General features: G+C 31.9%; 1 protein-coding gene across 4 annotated transcripts in view; it reads left to right on the forward strand.

The window, feature by feature from the left end:
• LOC113515632 (leucine-rich melanocyte differentiation-associated protein-like) overlaps positions 1 to 14680 on the forward strand; it is a 40209-nt gene extending 25529 nt beyond the window's left edge. For all 4 annotated transcript variants that reach the window (XM_052893232.1, XM_052893229.1, XM_052893230.1 and 1 more), the window contains 3 exons: positions 6061 to 6200; positions 9496 to 9710; positions 12026 to 14680. In XM_052893232.1, the coding sequence (XP_052749192.1) occupies positions 6061 to 6200; positions 9496 to 9710; positions 12026 to 12105 (435 nt within the window). In that variant the 3' untranslated portion in view covers positions 12106 to 14680. The remainder of the gene's footprint in view (positions 1 to 6060; positions 6201 to 9495; positions 9711 to 12025) is intronic.
• The last annotated feature ends 50 nt before the right edge of the window (positions 14681 to 14730 follow it).

The following is a 14730-nucleotide window of genomic DNA, read 5'->3' on the forward strand; positions in this document are numbered from 1 at the left end:
GCCAATAAAAACCACACAACTATATAAAGAACTCTCTTTTTCTCTCATTAATAACTCATTCAATGACACGACCTAAATCATATTTTGTGGTCAAATTGATAAAAAAAATTAATCTTTATATTTATTATATTTTTCGACAGATATGTTGCGACCTATTTTATAAGAGTTATATAATTATAAGGCACAGTTATAATCTGCTTAATAACAAATCTTTAGGTCTTTGGTCTTTTTGATCTTGATAAACTTAACATACTTAAAACAATTGTAGTATCTCAAAATCTTACATATTATAAAAGAAATCGGTAACATCTTTCTATTTTATTTCAAAAAATAAGTATTTTTTATAATAATCTTCATCAGACTGATTTGATGCAAGAGATGATGAGTGACGGTTTGCTTGCCTAACAAAATGTATTACATTTAACCTTAATTCCTGCAATTTGTCCCCAAATTACGGTCATTCCAGACAAAATACTACGTCCTTGTTTGCCATTTGAACTCGTATCTTTTTTTTATCTCTTCTTTTACTTGTTTATTTTTACAGTGCTTATCATTTTTACATGTGTGACGCCACAATTTTTTTTTCTTGTATCATTTTTATTGTGTAGCAAAAAAACTTTATTACGAGAACCATTTTTCGTGTGTGTATATATTTTTTTCTTGTTCCAAAGACAACGCTAAATACTGGTAGGTGTAAAAATCAAAATGTTAATATAGTTTACTACGTCCTATTAACATGGTAATAACATTATTCTCCTATCATGGGGAATCATACACTGCATGGATCAACGGAGTTAAAATGATGATGATCTGAGCACAAAACAAAAATTAATTCTGACGTATATTTTTATGTGGTCTTATTACACATGTTTGAAGATGGAACGGTACTGATTTTTATGATTTCAATTTTTATTGAATAGGCTGTTATAATACATTAGGTGCTTCCAGGATTTGAAGAAATAAACGGTAGTTATAAAATGAGGATAAAATCTGGAACACGATGGTTATGGGAGATACAAAAAATTTAAAAGCTATTGATTTCGTTGACAAGTTCAACTTTTTTGGCTTATTTAAATTATATAAACTTGGTAAACTCATGGATAATATTAGTAATACTAGAAACATCTGTAAAAGGCGGCTGTGACTCTTTAACAGGTCAGAAGACGTTGTTGGATTGTTCGGATTATGTAATTCTGTCACAAAACTTTCTGGATTGCGAAGTTCGCTTCATCAAACACGATTCAACTTTGAAATTTAAATCTTTTCAGTGTAATATATCCACGAAATCCATTTCTTTATTCATGAGATGTATTTTGTTACATCTGAATAAAAAGTAAAGCTGTTCAAAAAACGATTCTAAAATATCGTAAATGCTCATTTTTTTATTGAAGAGTCTGGCCATCGCATCCATGAATCTTGTGCTGACGATAAATATCATTTAAACTAACAAAAACAAAATCTGGTTTATCTTGTTATGGGAACAATGAGGAGGATACGACAGCATCACTACTCCATTATTTTTTAGATCCAACACTTCCACTGACAAGTAGTGAACTGTGATTGTCTAGTAAAAGCAAAACTGGCGACTCTTTATGATGTATCACATTTTAAGTGATGAAAAAATGTTTAATAAAAAGCAAGTTTTTCGTATTTTTCAGTCATCCAGATGTTATTGTTCCTGCACCAATACATTTTAAACAATGCCATGTCTGTCAGTCGAAATGATCGTTAAGTTTTATTTATATGGAAATACGAACATTGGAGCTGTATCGAAGATCCAGTTGCCGAAACAGCTACCAACAATGTTACATTAGTTCCTCTTTCAGCAGATGTGACAGACCCGACGTTTCTTTTTCTTTGGCTGCAATTATTTTTGAAGGTTTATTTACAGTCGAGACACCAGTCTCATCAGCATTCCATATAGACGAACCTCAAATTGAATTTGTGACGATCCATCACGTGTGCCAATTTATCAAAATATTCACAAACGTTCGTTCGATTGAAAGATGGCCTCTCTCAAACTAGTAGTTTTGGCAGTAGTTGCCACGATAGAGAGACGGTCATTCCTTGACAAGAATCCCGTCAGCCAGTCCTTTCCAGCCATCTTATTTGTGTGCCATACCTCATGGGAATCTTCAAATTATATTTTACAGCGCATTCATAAGCCAATCGACGAACATCTTTAGGGCCTATTAGTGAAAGATTTTTCAAGTGTCATATTGTAAATAAATTCAGAGAGAAGTTTCTTGTAATATATCATAAACACAAATCAAATGCCGTAGTTCTATTGGATCGACTTTTCTTCGATTTTCCTAAAACCGCGCCATGAATCTCTTCAATGAAGTTCTATAAAAATCTAAATCATGACAAACTATGCCTTATTGATTTATCTTCATTTGCGACTAAATCAGAGGTTCTTTCTGCTTCATCAGCTCAACGGACTTTTCGTACCACGCTCATGGTTTTTTTTAATTCCGCATTCTGAAAATAAAATATAAATTAATACATAGAATCAAAATTTTTTTGGGGCTTAAAGGTCCACCGCGGTCCTTTGTGCCCCAATGGTAGGTGGACTGTTGTTTTAGGTTATGTAGAAAAACAAGGTGATGCAAACAAAAAAACAATGGCACTACGTGAAACTTAATACCACTAAATATTTATACAGAGAAATTATGTTTCGTAAGTTTAAAAATCGAACAATGAGACTAAAACTAAGTAAAATCTAAAACATTACTTACGTGTAATTTTCGCACCACTTGCGCGTACACTCTTGCCGGCTCTAGAAAATGCACTGCGCGGGGCAAAGTGGCATGCGCACCCGTCCCTCGTCCCCTTCACGCACCGGTCACTCCGTTGTCTAACGTGCACTTAGTTTCGGAGATAGGCATGGTGGACCTTTTTACCCGCGGACCTTTTAGCCCCGCCCTACCCTACACAGAGAAAAGTGCGCGATAATGTTGGTTTTCAATTTTCTTCTTTTGCCTTGCCAATAAAAACCACACAACTATATAAAGAACTCTCTTTTTCTCTCATTAATAACTCATTCAATGACACCCTTCCGTCATTGATAAAAACAAATTATGTGCTCTTCGGGAAAACCCCTATAAGACCTATGACACATTTGCAGTGTTGTGCTGCAAAACATAATAGTTGTTCACTACAGTACTTAACCTACTAGAGCACTAGTAGTTCTATGCCCTTACACTTATATCTTGTATTCACTTTCTATTTTATCTCAATGTATTGTGAATTTATAATAGTTTATCAAACGTGATTTAAGTGGAATTTTTCTGTATGCGTACGGTTTGCTTGCCTAACAAAATGTGACCGTAATTAACCTTAATTAGTGAAATAATTTGTCCCCCAAATTACGGTCATATTGGTGGTATGTATAATACTACGTCCTTGTTTGCCATTTGAAGCCCGCACGATTTTTCTCTCGCTTTTACCTTTTACAGTGCTTACATAATTTACATGTGTGACGCCACAATTTGCAACACTTTTTTCTGTAGCCTATCATTCTTTATTGTGTAGCAAAAAAACTAATATTACAGAAAGATTATTTGCGTGTGTGTATATATTTTTTTCTTACTAACTTAAAGCTAAATACTGGTAGAAAGTTAAAAATCAAAATGTACTTAGTTTACTACGCCACCTATTAACATGGTAATAAGCTAATATTCTCCTATCATGGGAGAATCATACACTGCACTGGAACATCAACGGACTGTTATAATGATGATGATCAACAACCACAAATATCAAAAATTAATTCAACGCGTATATTTTTATGGTGGTCTTATTACACATAACTTTTAAGAGGGTAGCGGTCTGATTTTTATGATTTCTTTTTATTGAATAGGCTGTTATAATACATCTCGAGGGTGCTTCCATTTAAATTTGAAGAAATAAATTCTCCCTTAAGAGTTATAAAATAGGGATAAAATCTGGAACACGATGGTTATGGTAGAGACTACAAAAAATTTAAAAGCTATTGATTTCGTTGACTAAGTTCACCTTTTTTGGCTTATTTAATCCCATTATATATTACCGTTACAGTTAATGACTCATATAATAATATTAGTAATACGTTAGAAACATCTGTAAAATTTTAAAGTCTCTTTAACAGGTCTTCAATTTGTCTGTATTACTATGTTACGCGATTATGTAATTCTAAATCGCTTTTAAGATATCTTTCTGCAATTGATAAGATTCGCTTGTACAAACACGATTCAACTTTCTAAATTTAAATCTTTTCAGTGTAATATATCCACGAAATCCATTTCTTTATTCATGGGTGTATTTTGTTACATCTGAATAAAAAGTTGAGTATCAAAAAACATTCTAAAAAATAGTCAACTTTTCTTCTAAGTATTGAAGAGTCTCGGATCGAACACGATGTCACCTGGTAGTGAAAATATCATCTAAGGACTAACAATAAACCTAAAATCTGGTTTATCTTGTTATGCCATTTAGAAATAAATGTTCTATTTTTTTACTTCCAAAATCCACTCGTACGAAGTAGTGAGCATAAGCTAGTAAATAAATAACACTGTGATTTGTATGATGTATCACAATTTTAACTACTTGAAAAAATACAACATTTAAAAGAAATTAGACGTTTTTCGTAATTTTTGAGAGGCATTCTATCTAGATGTTATTGTTCTAAAGATTAAAGCGACTGTTTTTTATTTATTACACCGGCTTTTAAACAATGCTTTGTCTGTCAGTCAGACAGCGTTAAGTTTTATTAAGTATATGTAGATACAAATTTAGTGTCGCTGTTTCTGAAATTTCAGTACAAAGTAGAGATTGTAAGGTCGTTGCCACCCAGTTGCTACATACATCATACTAAACAGAATACATTAAATTTTCTTCATAATATAAAGCAAATTGAATGTGTTCTTACTTATACAAATATTAGTAGACGACTTAATTATGAAGACGCATTAATTAGAAATATTACATTCAAATTAATACTCTTGTAACTTCCTATCTTAACATTATCATCATCATATCGGCCGTTAACTGTTCATTGCTGAACATAGCCCTCTCCCATGAAGGGGAGTTTTGGCAGTAGTTGCCACGTTTAGCAGACGGGTTGACAACTGCAGTTAGACTTTGATGATGCTTTAAGAATGGTGCTATTCGGGCACCCATCTCTCGTCCATTGAGTTCCCTTAGTCGCCTCTTACAACACCCATGGGAAAGCTGGAAATGGACCGCCCACTCTATGCCGGGATCACACGGCAATCTTATCATAATACTTATTAACTATTAGTACAGACTATTTGATTATTTCTAACTTTACATATTGACTAAATTTAAATTCAATAGAAGAACATAGTAATATATCATATACACAAAGTCAAATGCCGTTCTATTGGATCACTTTTCTTCGACTATTATAAATAAAAATACGTAATAGTCTATTTCAATGGAACTTTATAAAAATGTAAATAATGAATAATATATCCGACCATAAGAGAAATAAAAAAATAATTTATTACATGTTTCATTTTGTTACAAATATCATTTTGAGGTTCTTTCTGTATTAATTTTAACGAAAATTGGATACCTTTTCATTAATTCTACTCAAACAGAATGTATGTATTTTTTTTTCGCTTTTAAATTAAATATATAAATAAATTACTTGCGAAAATTTTTTTTTGTTTTTTTTACAACACGGGGCAAACGAGCATGCGGCTCACCTGATGGTAAGTGACTACCGCCGCCCATGATCACCCACAACACCAGCGGCATTGCAGGTGTGCTGCCGGCCTTTTAATTTAGGGTTTGAAAACAGACTTGATTACTTGTATAAAAAATATTCTGTAATAGTAAAATTTTATTAACGCACTATCTTTTATATATTTACTTGGTATTGAAGACAATACGAATGCAATTACACTTAATGTGGTACGTCATAGTACGAATACAAAATAACCCAGTCGTACGCGTAAATTATTAATTCACTTATAACTAAGTTACAATTTACAAGACTAGTTAGTCACTTATTCACGTATTTGCTCTCGAGACTGTATAAATTAATATTTTCAGATAACCGACCTAGAAGTACTGATTAACAAAGTGAATGAACACTTTCCGTCACTCTCGTACTTGAGTCTACTCAGCAACAAAGCATGTCCGAATCAACTTTCGGACTTAGACAAAGATGAGTCCGATTACCAGCGATACAGGTAAGTTTCTTGCTGAATAGCAACGTTAAAGCAACTACAACTTATTGGGCAGTTGATAAAGTTTTTACATAAATATAAATCCGTGTAGAAGTTTTGTTTGCCAAGTTACTTCTGTATCTCTAGACATATTATTTGTTCTATTTACTATCCTAGATCTATAAAAATACTGTGTAATAATTTATAGTTACGAGGTATACGTTCAATAAATGTTACTTTACTGTTGAGTCGTAATTACTAGTACTAAAAGTAATAAACTTTGATGTAAGTAGAAGTTAGACGGCAAAAATATATTACGAAAATATTTATTTTTGAAGATGATTTTTAGCGGGTTGTAAATTAAATCCTTGTTTATAATATTATAATACGCAAGTGAATTTTGTATTACCTTGACACGACCAGTCGTCATGAAATTTTGTATATACGTAATATTTAAAATGGACAAGCTACTTCATTACGGTGGATTAACATATTTCAGCACACGGACGAAGTCGTAGGTAAAAATTCGTATTAAATTATATAATAACAGTAATTCACAGTTTCTATTAGAGTTTAGAGAAGTGCCTAAATATCGAACAGTATTTAATGACTTTCTATTGACATTTAGGACTACTCGTATTTAGTTTAACCTAAATACTATTATATATTCTGTACTTTAAATTAGAAAGCCCTAACACCAAATAGGTACTATATATTCCTATCATAACTATGTAAATCAAAAGTTAGGATTTTGAAGTACTCAATGTACTGAAGTTACCCGTATAATATGTAATCATAAACAGTAAGTGTAGGTCCTAAGCGACAGCGATCGCGTAAGCGAATCCGCCAGAGAATCTTGCTATAAAATTATAACTATACGATGTCTGTACATGGGAGATATATAAAAAAATAACATGCGGAATCTTAATACCAATAGATCCCAAAACAAATTTTTTTAGAAATTTTGTCTGCCTTTGTTTGTTCCGAGATCACACAAAAACTACTGCACTAAATTAAAAACTGTTTTCACTGTTCTATTCCTGAAAGCCCAACTTAAAACTTGTATTTCTTTTATTTTAACACGCCATTAAAAAGTGGTCTATTTTATTAGTTATCCTACTTCTAAAATCTGCGTTTACAAAGTAGCAAACAAAAAGCTAATACTCAACATATTTGAATCTATTCGGACTAGCGCACTACGTCGGCAGATCCGCATACGCGAGTCACTCAGGACCTATACTATAGTAGGCTCAGAATACATTCGCATCTCAGAATTCTACAATTCAATCTTGAGATAATCTAAAACTCAGGTGATATACAACATGTGGGGCAACGATTTATGTATCTAATTAAGCAATGGATTATTTGGTAAATGTGTTACCACTGAGAGATTAATGCAAACAACTAGGTTAACATTTGTCATTTAAAGTGTATTAATTAATCCAGAAATTAATTGTTTAATCCTTTGCCATTTTAGTATATTTTATTATAAAATAAAGAAATTTTTGTGTTTTAAATTACGAAAGTTGACCAATCTTGGAGCACCTTCGATTTTGCTATCTATCGCTTCATGCTGTAAGCGACATATGCCTATGACATAGCAAACAGCTATCATAGATTTCTCTTCCCGTTCACCTTATAAACAAATATATCTATTGAAATATAATTTAATCCCACTTTAGTCTTGACGTATTGATTTTAAAAATTATATTATTAACTCACATATCGGACTAATTTCATCAAGTTCGAAGTCGGTCTTTTTATTAATACAATAACAATGTGTTGTATGACAAATTCTAAAATTATTTTACGTATTCCTTTTTAACATGCGACGATTTTCTTAAATTTATTATAACCTAAAAATTCCTATCTTATTTTTTCTTTCCCAGCGTGTGAAAAGCGATTAGGAAAACTAAGCGCAGTGCAGTTTACAAGAAAAGAACAAATATAAATAAAACCTATTCGCCTAGCCAATACGGTAATAATAGGCTAATATAATATGTAATGGGGAGGAACTGTCCGGTAGTGAGTTGTTATGGTTACCTATCTATTAAAAAATTCCGCAAATCTTTGTGTACTTTGTACAGCTTCAATAACATACATTCCTTTACTACTAGTGTAGTATTATATTATCTTTGTACCTTTACACGCGCACCGAGGAAAATATTTTTTCAAAGGACCTTTATATTTCTAGTTATTTTTATTTATTTATTCTTTATAATGTGGTCAACATTACAAGAAAATGTTTGATACAAAAGGCAGACCTAATGCTTTATAGCATTCTCTTCTAGTCAACCTTAAAAACAAATATATTTATACGATGAAAAAAAAAAGAAAATTGTACGTAAACACTTACAGATATATCTATATTGACACAAACTATATAATACATAAAATAGAGAACTACTGCACATTATGATTATATAAATATACTTACATGAATGCATTAAACAAATTTTACTTACGTATACAAATATATGTATATAAAACATAGATACGAACATAAACATACATACATACACGATAATTCAATTAATTTCATTTATCTGAAATTTTGTACATACTAAATTTTCTTAAATTATAATAAATACCTCAAACATGTCCTGCCGTTCTCGGCGTATAAATTTGTAGTAATATTATGATGTCAATAAAATGACAATAGAGGTCAAAGGTGGTGATGACGATGACATTGATGATGATCTGCTTTCACAGCTTCTTCATAAGAGGCACGTAGATTTTTTTAAAAGCGATTTAAAAATTATATTGCTGACAACCTGTATTACGCGGCTTCCCTCGCATGAATCATTAAGTACATAAAGTACCATCTAGTTAGGACGTGGACGTACTACCCGTGTACGAAATTTCATTCTAATCTATTTTTATATTTTCTGCGTGAAAGAGTAACAAACATCCATCCATACATCTATCCTTATAAACTTTCACATTCATAATGTTAATGGGATTTGGCCTCTGTTTATTGCGTATATGCTTCGATAAAGCTATTAATACATACTAGAAATGTCTACATAATAATATTTTTGAATACATATTGAATGTATCGTGCAACAAACTCTTGATAAACCAATATAAATAAAATAATTGGTAATTTTTTCAAAGTCTATACATTCAGGATTTGCGTTTATTAGAGTAATAACTTCTAAGAGATCAAATAAAAATATAAATATTGCCTGCTTTTCAATTTATTTCTCGTAAGACACCGAATAAGAAAAAGGTTACTGATTTTCTATAAAGAAAAAAATCCCATTCGATTACTCTTAATGTAAACATCTGTAATAAGAAAACAAATTTATTTGTACAGGTACTTTGTAATATACAAATTACCCCTTTTGCGATTTTTGGACTCGCGTCGTGTGTCAGCAAGTGAACAAAGGGAAGCCGCAACACGAGGGGAATTCATGCGGGTGAGACGTCCGCCAGACGAAGTTGTGGATGACCTGAACAGGTCACAGTTATCCCAAACACAATCTCGCAGACCGTTGCCTGTTGACTTTGCAGCGTTGGGCAAACACAAAGGTAAATTATTTCATTTACAAATAAAGGGGGATTCAAGAGTTGAAACGCCTGTATTACTTACCCCAAATATGGTGTTCCATATTTTTCAGCAATGGACAATGGTGGGTGATCAATCATTATGATTGATGATAATCGCATATTTTGCAAAGATAATTTAAAAATACTATTATAACGAACTAAAATCATTATACTATAAGATATCTATTAATTATTTATGAGATTATGAAATTCCATGGTAAAGTATTTGAATTTATACAAAATAAAGATTTTATATATTTTTAATTGTAGATTTGTTGTATCAGCCGTTAACTTTCCACTGTTAAACATAGCCTCCTCCCCTCGTTTTTCGAGTAGTTGCCACGCTTGACAGGCGAGTTGGCAACTGCAGTTTGGCTTTTGGTGATGTTTTAAGAGAGATGCTGCTGTTCATCTTTCCATCATAAGCTCCCTTAGTCGCCCTTTACAACACACCCAGGAAAGGAAGGGGTGGCCTATTCTATGTCAGGACCTACACGGCTATATAATTGTAGATTTATGTCGTAACAAATTTGTTATGAGAAAGAGGCACGGGGTCGGCTTTAGTATCATTTATTTACGACTATAATTCCAGATGGGGCAGTCAAACTTTGTAATTTTTCAGCTATTTATTTTTCTGTTGTGGGGATTGTAGTATTGAGACCTGGTTACGTGGAAATCGGACACGACGTTACAGGATGGTTCGTGTCTTGGTTGTTAAGTGTGGTGTGATCGTTTAAAATGTAAGTTTCACATTCGAATTCAACACGACACAGACGTGCGCCTGTCGCCACTTTCGAGATTTATTTTGTTACTTAAAGATTGCCTTATAGTTTGTCGCAAAGTAATTGATACAATTTTATAGTATAAGCCAGATTTGATCTCATGATGCTTTTTGAACGAAATAATAAATAACTAGGACGCTCTTGCTCTCTAGCTAATATTTTTATGATATTCTTTATTCATTTTTATTATTCTTTATTGCACACAAGAAAATATAATAGACTTTTATTGCAACACACTGTTGTTTAGAAAAGATGTGGGCTTGATGATATTTATATATATAAATTCAGAAGGAGTGAAAGAAAGAAAGATTTAGTACGAGATTGTATAATTAATAATATTTACAGTAAATAAATTCAGATAAAATAAGATACAAAATATATGAAATTGCTAAGACAAGAAGATTGTCAAGAACGTCACTATTTATAGTTTAATACAAGACTTTTTAGATCCTTTTAGGCAAATTTAATAGAAGTACGTGTTAGTTTAATTTTATAGGCAAATATTAGTCTTTTGTATCACTTCCTATTAACATTTACTGTATTTATTATTTTTTGAAATGGTGCAATAAAATGTAAATAAATATGTACTCATATGTCCATCTACTCGTAGATTATCGAAAACAGTCTACTGTCGGCTGATGCGTCTTTTTTTATACTATGCTTGAACTGCTCAATCTGTTCTAGAGTATATAAAAATCTGAATCAATATTATATTGCTAAGTAAATATAAAACAACGGTGTCTTATCTAGAGAGGTAATACTGTCAGTACCTCAGGCACGTTGCCTCGATGCGTTGAAAGATTTCTTGATTTATTATATTAATATAAAAATCTGTGTGCGCTAAAAGTTACTAATAGCTTAGGCTGCTACTTTCCATTAAGTGAGCCATCAAGTTGTTTGCCATTTTAAGTTGTAAATATAATAAAATTTCAAAAGTAATATAATTTTAAAAATATGCCATTTCAAAAAGTTAGGCTGTTTTTATCGAAGCATTTATAAGTAGACACGTTATCTAAATATTATGCTCTAAGTGTGTATCGTTGCATTTATAAATATATATATTTTAACGCTTAAATAGAGTCGTATAAACTCACAAAATGTGTAAATATATGTGTGAATGTCGATCATTCACCCGAAAGCTTTTTGCTAGAAGATAACAAGACAGTATAAATATAACTTGCACAAAATTATCTTAGCCACATTTGAAATTTATAAAACTCTTTCCCGCGCCTTCGCCTCAATGGATTATGGTACAAGTATGTCCCATGTTATTCAAGCCTATCAAATATTATCACGTAAATATATCTAAATTCATACAAAAAATGAGTATCATGTAATTATAAATGTACTACTTATTTCATTTATAAGAATACAGATTTAAACAAGATTCTGAAACGACAGGTGATAGACTTGGCGAAAAATATATATATACGAGAATACGAGATATAATAGGGATGATTTTGTACAAGCTATCTCTAATAACTCTTATATTACTTACATCTTGCTTTTTTTCAGGTGCCTACGGTAAAATCCATTACAAGTATACTGGCAAGCATTCGGAAGGTAATAGGTTTATAGTGAATAATGATTTGTGAACAAATATACATAATCAAACACTTTTAAATAATATAGGTTTCTAAGAAGTTAAAAATTAAAAAGGCTGAATTATACAACATGTTAGGTTTTTTTAGTTTTCTTTATTATATATCAAAATATATTTTATTAGTTCAAGTATTTTTATATTAGATATATCTTGTAACTGTATTAGAAAATATCTGGCACTCGATGCTAATCAATAAAGTATTTTACGCATTATCACGTTAGCGGGGTGACAAGGCACTAAAACCATAGAATGTAATAGTAAAATGTAGCTCTGTGTTTTAAAAAATCATTTCAGTCCTAACCAAGTATCAAATATGATTGATTTAGAGTACAAAAATTTCACTGAACCTAATTCCTTTTATACCGTCGGATGTCACCCGCACCGCGTAAAATAAAAACTGCACGGCGCAGCAACATGTCGTAGAAATCAATTTACTTCCATAGTCTGTTTTAATGAAACTTAATGAAAAGGTAACCACATTTTGTTGAAATTATAATAGAAACATTATCTAAATATAATTTTTTTCATGTTTAATAACAAAACGATCAATCAATTAATCGATATTTCATGTTTACTACTATTGGGCATCAACACAAACTACAAAAGACACATTCAATATATTTTTTTTTCTTCAACAGACTGTGTAGTAATTTTAAATGTTTGTCTTATGAAAATTGTGTACCAACATTAAAAATGTTTACCTTCAAGATATCTTTAAGATATTTAAAGAACTATATTTTGTTATTGACATGAAAGAAAAACCATTTACTCGTATTCTGATGCATCATGCATGCAACGTTTGCCATTGGTTTAATACCAATTACCATTACTATGATAAACTTTATTGTGAACTGTGTGAATAGAAAAAAAAAAAAACTAAAAAAGCTAATTCTAAAATTGGCACACGAATAAGCATTGCTCAAAAACACCGCTACTATTAAATTCTTCCCATAATCAAAACAATATATCAAGCAAGGCCTTTGTCGTGTACTAACTAATCCTGTATTTATAAAATAATACACATTTCACTACCGTACACATTTAAATACAGCAGGATTATTTTTTATATGGCTTTATATAATAGAAAATAATTATCTTGCCTTGTTTTGCGCACACCCTGCCCTATCATCTACATAAACAACCCCACACACGCTAATATAAAAAGATTACTACAATGAAAACGTCGCGGTCACGGAATATACCGCTTTTGTCGTCGTTTTTTATATAACCGTATACATTATACAGAATGAGATCGAAATCATTAGCATCCTTTTAAGGAAATGCTTTATCGGTGAAAATGAACATTTTCCCAAAGAAACGTGCATATAAAAAGACGAAAGAATTCAAGCCTCCCATATTAACGCTACGCATCTGTTGATTACGATCGATTTTTCTTTGGGAATAGTATTTATTTACATTGGTAAAACACTTCCTTGTATACTTCTGAATTCTATTTTTTTTTTCTATCTCTATATTTTTATAACATATATATGAGGTGACAAACAAAAATACGGCCCGCCTGATAGCAAACGGTTATCGCAACCTATGAACACCTGCAATACTTTTCTATTTTTTTTATTTTTGATAGAATGGTATCGCCGCCTGCGCTATGGGTGGGTATACGTTGGCGGGGCACAGATATAGATGGTAGGTCAGAATGGCAGCTGGTCAGGAAAATTCTGGTCTGGTGAAGAATTCCACAAAAATTAACCACGATGGTTTCCTGGGGAAACCGCATGGAGGTTGACTTACTAGCTATATTGCTGGCAATTGGGCTTTTAGACTCCATTACCAACAATCCCCTTCCTACTTACAATACTAAAGGCATTGCACGTACGTTTCCAACCCTGAAGAAACCTCTTTACCCCACTTTTGAAGAACCCCTACTGTAGTCTCTTGGGAAAACCCCAATAGATTTATACTTTACTAGTACATACGACATATCTGCAGAGTGAAACATAAAAGTTATAATTTATAACCGCTCGAAATCCTACGACGATTAATAAAACTGAAAAACTTATTTCGAGGAACATGTAGATATATCAATATAATTTTTACCGCTCGACTTAAATCGGTCACATTACCGCGCAGTTTGCATGAAGGATCAATTTCGTTTGTATCCCACATCGACCTTCGACTTTGCCCGGGTAAGTGAACCTGTTTTATAAGTACTAACGACCATCACCGGATATTGGATTGGTATTCTCTTTATTACACCCTGTATGTATTTATTATTTTGTAATAATGATGTTTAAACCAAACTTTATGACATTGGAATAAGGTTTAGCTCGGCCAGATTATCCATGAAAGGCGAGAATTAATATAATGTAGTATACTTACCTACTTATAACGACATCTAATCTTAAAATCATGTCTTTATGAAATTTATTGTGATTAATATTACACGTGGCAATTGTTGAATGAGGAAAAATTGTTATAGAAAATGTTATAAAATATGTAAACGATCCTAATAATCTTATGTTTGCAAAAATTTGAAAAATGCGTACAATAAAAAGCATCCCCGGTGGTACCATATGTATTTATTGGCAATTTAGAGACAGGTGTTCTAAGCTTTTATGAGCACTAAATCTAGACCCCGGTACCTACGGCAAAAGAG

This window comes from Galleria mellonella, unplaced genomic scaffold (assembly GCF_026898425.1).
Source record: "Galleria mellonella isolate WM207_F2 unplaced genomic scaffold, CSIRO_AGI_GalMel_v1 utg173, whole genome shotgun sequence".
Classification (NCBI taxonomy): Eukaryota; Metazoa; Arthropoda; class Insecta; order Lepidoptera; family Pyralidae; genus Galleria; species Galleria mellonella.